The sequence below is a fragment of the Apaloderma vittatum genome, unplaced genomic scaffold (genome assembly GCF_000703405.1).
Source record: "Apaloderma vittatum isolate BGI_N311 unplaced genomic scaffold, ASM70340v1 scaffold15467, whole genome shotgun sequence".
Taxonomy (NCBI): domain Eukaryota; kingdom Metazoa; phylum Chordata; class Aves; order Trogoniformes; family Trogonidae; genus Apaloderma; species Apaloderma vittatum.
In genome coordinates, this window is record NW_009727935.1 from 15336 (window position 1) to 20634 (window position 5299).

At 37.2% G+C, this 5299-nt stretch overlaps 1 protein-coding gene across 1 annotated transcript in view; it reads left to right on the forward strand.

Annotated features, from left to right (window-relative positions):
* XRN1 (5'-3' exoribonuclease 1) overlaps nucleotides 1-5299 on the forward strand; it is a 32613-nt gene that overhangs the window by 12606 nt on the left and 14708 nt on the right. Inside the window, exons 16-20 of the mRNA XM_009873899.1 lie at nucleotides 1792-1912; nucleotides 2010-2108; nucleotides 3742-3845; nucleotides 4352-4483; nucleotides 5058-5220. Of these exons, the coding sequence (XP_009872201.1) occupies nucleotides 1792-1912; nucleotides 2010-2108; nucleotides 3742-3845; nucleotides 4352-4483; nucleotides 5058-5220 (619 nt within the window). The remainder of the gene's footprint in view (nucleotides 1-1791; nucleotides 1913-2009; nucleotides 2109-3741; nucleotides 3846-4351; nucleotides 4484-5057; nucleotides 5221-5299) is intronic.

A 5299-nucleotide genomic window follows, 5' to 3' on the forward strand; every position in this document is an offset into this window, starting at 1 on the left:
CACGCCCTTGTAGAAAATCCCTCCCCAACTTTCCTGTAGCCCCCTTCAGGTACTGGAAGACTGCTATAAAGTCTCCCCAGACCCTTCTCTTCCCCAGGCTGAACAAGCCTAACTCTCTCAGCCTTTCCTTGTAGGAGAGGTTCTCCAGCCTGACCATCTTGATAGCCCTCCTCTGGTCTCACTCCAGCAGCTCCATGTCTTTCTTGCGTTGGGGGCTCCAGAGCTGGCTGCAGTATTCCACGTGGGGTCTCACAGGGACAGAGTAGAAGGGAAGAATCATTTCCCTCGATCTGCTGGTCACACATCTCTTGATGCATCCCAGGATATGGCTGGCTTTCTGGGCCGCAAGCACACACTGTTGGCTCACGTTGATCTTACCATCCACCAACACGCCCAAATCCTCCCCAGGACTTGTCTCAATCTACTCATTGCCCAGCCTGTATCTGTGCTTGGGTTTTCCTCAACCCAGGTGCAGGACCTTATACTTGTTAAACTTCATGAGGTTGGCCTGGACCCTCCTCCCCAGCCTGACAAGGTTCCTCTGGATGGCATCCCTTCCCTCCAGCTTGTTGACCGCACCACAGAACTTTGTGTTGTTGGCAAACACACTGAGGGTGCACTCGATGCCACTATCCATGTCACCAACAAAGATGTTAAATAGTACCAGTCCCAGTACTGATCCCTGAGGGACACCACTTGTCACTGTTGTCCATTTGGACATTGAGCCGTTGACCGCAACTCTGAGTGCGATCTTCCAGCTAGTTTGTTATCCATCGAGTGGTCCGTTCATCCATCCAATCCATGTCTTTCCAAGTTGGAAACCGGGATGTCATGTGGGACAGTGTTGAAGGCCTTGCACAAGTCTAGGTAGATGACATCAGTTGGTCTTCCCTTGTCAATTGATTCCTTCTCCCTCTCTCTTCTCAGGACCATGTTCCTTTGTTCTCCTCTCACCTCCCCCTCCTCCAGCAGAAAAATTCCCTAACACAAAGACAGGACAGATTGAGATGAGATGAAACCAAAAGAGAAGAAGAACAATGTGGTTGCCTCTTAAATACTTTGATCACAGAGGCACTGATTGGCCTGGCCCTGGCCAGAGATGGGTCCAACTCCTACCTGGGGCTGAGGGAGGCTCTCAAAGTTTCACAGGAGCTTCCGAAAAAAATGTGCCAGACTCAGACCCATGACAGGCAGAGGAGGAAAGACTGGTACAGATATCTGGTCATAGGGATGATTTATCAGTACACTAATTCCAGACCATTTGTAAAAAAATATAAGCATTTGGATTCAGTGCAAAGAATTGAACGCAAGTGTGGTTTTCACTTTCCTCTTAGTGAAAGTCACCAGCTTTATGTAACAGAGGCTCAGGTTTCAGGATTAAATGGAAAAAACCTTAATAGTAGTCAAAACAAATGGGAGGAATATCCGTTGTAGGATTACACTTGATGAAGAATGAATAGTTACGAAGATGAATGATACAGATATGGAACCACTGCTAGCTTAGCATTTGATAAAAACAATGAATTAAAATAGTGAGATTGGGACACACTGTGGCTTGAAGTTTTTTTTCTTTCTCTTAATGAGCAGTCTCTTTACAGTGATAGCATGAGTAGCATGTGTAGCATGCTACATGTAGCATGTGTAGCATGTGTAGATTCCAAGTGGCTTAAATTAATTGCCACCTCGCAGGAAAGTCAAAGGGTTTGACAGCGAGTGTTTGAATGAGTAATGAGGATTGCTAGAGCCGAAGTCCAATCCATATGAGCAAATGTTATGCAACTTGCTTTTTAGGTATAAAACAATACCTTTGGATGCTTGGCATGTAGAAATAACCCACAATAAGATAACTAAAATCAACAAGAGTGCATTATATTTTTGTGGATTTCCTACTTTAAAACACATTAAACATAAGGTAAATGATTTCTCTCTTCTGATATTTTCAATTATATTTAATAGATAACTATGTAAGAGTTCAAGTAAGTTTTATGTGCAATTTTGTTTTTACCCAGTTCTATCTTAGAAAAGGTGGTGTACAAGTGTTTCAGCAAAGCAGCCATGGAGAGAACATGATGTTAGAAATTATAGATGATGAGAACTCCAAAGAACAGGTAAGCATTCAGCTGTTAACCAAAAAAAAAAAAAAAAAACCCAAAAAAGCTACTCATAAAATGAATGAATTTAATAAATAGTGAGATTTGAGATGCTGGTTATTTATGTCTTCTCAGTAGTTTATTATAGGAGAAAAATATGTATAGAGTAGCACTAAAAAATTTTTTACAAATTTTAAATCCAAACCTTTTCTTAGAAAAGAATAGTTAAATATATTGAATCATTAGTTTAAAAGAATATCTTTAGATTTTTTTTAAAAAACTTAATTGCTAATTCCTGATCTCAAAATGAGCTTTATGTATAAGTTGTTAAAATTCGATTAATAGAAAGGAAGGTGAAATACGGCTGTGTACTTAAGGCCATAGAATTACTTGCTGGAGTAAGTACTCTGGAGTTCTTAGTGCCCAGCCCAAATTTGAGAACATTAGGTTGTAATATTCTCAGTTATATATTTTGAAAAGGTCAGCTTAATTAGTTCACTGAAAACATTAACACTTTCTGCTGAAAGCTTTTGTTGACTGTTAGAGTCAATAGTAAAAAAAGAAAGTTCATTAGGATTAAAATGCTAAATTTATCTTGGGAACAATCTAGAATTTTGGGAATTTGCAAAAAAATGTATATTAGTCCTAACTTCAGAATATGAAATGTTAATCTCCTTAGCAGAGGGTCTGGCATTTCTCTGTGGTAGGCATCAGATGCTCTCAGGTGAGGAATTAGTGAGACTTAGTGCTGACTAATTAACAGCTAGAAATGGAATAAATTGAATGAAGCCATCTCCAGACCAGTGCCTCTTGTCTTTGTGTAGCTGAATGTATGAATGCTTTTCTTTTTTTTTTATCAGTCCATTTTCATTAACAAAGTAGACTTATGCTTCCACTTAGACAAGACTGATCGATAGAGAAATTAGAGGACAGAGTTGATGCAGAGACATTAAGAAGCAAAATATTTTTTCTAAATCCTTTAAAAGCCAAATCTGTTTCACAATCAAAACTATAAGGTAGCAAAAGAAAAGAGTTCCAGAGTAAATAAATATAACCAGGAAGGGAGAGAAAAGGAAAACAATAAGATAGAATTTTACAGTAAAGAGATGGAGAGGGTGAATATTCAAAGTACATGGCAAAGGGAATTAAATAAGCCAAAATAATATATTAAAAAATAGCAGAAAGTCTTTGGAAAAGCAGAACACGATGTGAGACTGAAATTACAGATGCTAACAGAGTCCGAGACATAAGTGCTATTTCTTTATTTCAGGGAAATACAAAAGTAAAATCTGTAGTACAAAATATTTCACTAATCTCAAATTGTCAGTTTGATTATTGTGTCCCAGAGACACAAATGCTTCTAAGAGATATAACAAACAAAAGCACATAGTAAGCCTGTAGCAGAACTGTAAATCAACTCAGGTCTTACACCTAACGTATGCTACATGTAAAGAGCCACATTTGGAATACGATACTTTGTCCTAAGAAATGAAATACGATTCTCCCTTTCTAATCAGAAATGTATATAATAAGTATCAAAATATAATTTAATAAGCTAAAATTAGGTTTTTATTCTGCAAGAAGTATTTTTTATTTAACAATCTTTTAACCTGTTAAACACTTAGTAACAGTAACTTTGGGGTTTTTTCAGATGACAGAAAATGTTGCCAGTTTAATACTTGGAAAGCGTGTTTTTGTTAACTGGCCACACCTTGAAGAAGCCAGAGTTGTTGCTGTGTCAGATGGAGAAACTAAGTAAGAGGCATTTCATATGTAGTTGTCATCTTTATTGTTTTGTTCAAAATAAATGCGTTAGGTTGTACAAATGTTTTTGCTTTATTGTAATATTTGCTAACAGCAAATTAGTCCAGATGTATCAGAAGCTGCTTAGCGGAGGAACCTTTGTTTAACATTTTTTCTAAAGTTTTGTTAGCTCTGTAGAAGTCTCCAGTCCTTCAATATTTTGCTGTAGATGTAGAAGTCTGGGAGAGTTCATTTGTAACTTTAAGGGAAAAATACATGCACAGAAATCCCTACAGAACAATGTAAAAGAGAACATTTCTATACAATCTTCCTTTCAGCACATGCACTAGTATTTTTCATTAAAAATATGCTCTATGGCTTGTTGTGGAAATGATAGAGAAAATGATGCTGCAAGTCCTTAACAAGTAATTTCTATCTATTTTAAGTTTTGCTCACAATCAGTTATGTCTAGATTAATTTCATTTGGTTGAATTCATACCTGTTGTAATATTCTCAAGGTTTTATTTGGAAGAACCACATGGCACCCAGAAGCTTTACATGGGAACTGCAGTGCCCCCAACTAAAGTGGCATACGTTGGTGATAAGGAACAAAGCACGTGGTTAAAAGAAGTTCAGGGCATTTCAGAGCAGTAAGTAACTTTGAAAATTAAAGTGTAATTTTGCATTTTATAGCTTAGTTATGTTTTGTTGCTGTATTACAGACCTAAGTAGCAGAGAGAAGCTGCTGCATACTTGATGATAAATATTAATGAGACTGCTGGAATTTTTAAAAACAACCTAAAAGAACTTATGTTGAAATTTCAGAATGTATGGAGTTAATTCCCCGAAGGCTAGCTCTTTCTCCTGTAGACTACCTAGTGGAACACAACTGAGTGGCTTTGCCATTTTGTTACCTGTCATTTGAGTTGACTGCCATAAATTACCCCTAACCCTTACCAATGTGAAGGTAAAATGTGTTTAAATTACCACACCTAGCTAGGTAGCAATGACTATAAAACAATGGATAATCAATTGGTTAAGCTATTTATTCCAGGTATTATTTATCAAACAGGAAGCAAACTGTTAGAATCTTTTTGTTAAGAGGTTGTGGGGTTTTGGTGGGGGTGGGATGGTTTGTAAGGATTATTTTTTCAAGAAATTAGTTACACTCTTTTGCTTCAGTTCTTTTTATTTATCAAACTAAATGTTCTGCTTTGTGTTCAGCTACCAGAGAAGAAAAGGAATAATTATTCATGAAACATCAATAGTTGTATATGCTCAGTTACTCACTGGTAATAGATATCAACTGAACCAAAATGGAGAAGTTTATTTGGAGAAGCAGTGGTCAAAACAAATTCTTCCTTTTGTTTACCAAACTGTCGTCAAGGTAAATATACAAGTTCAGTATCTTTTTGCACATAGCTCCTTAGTCCATTGGGGTAGGAGAGATGCATGAAGGAAAGAGT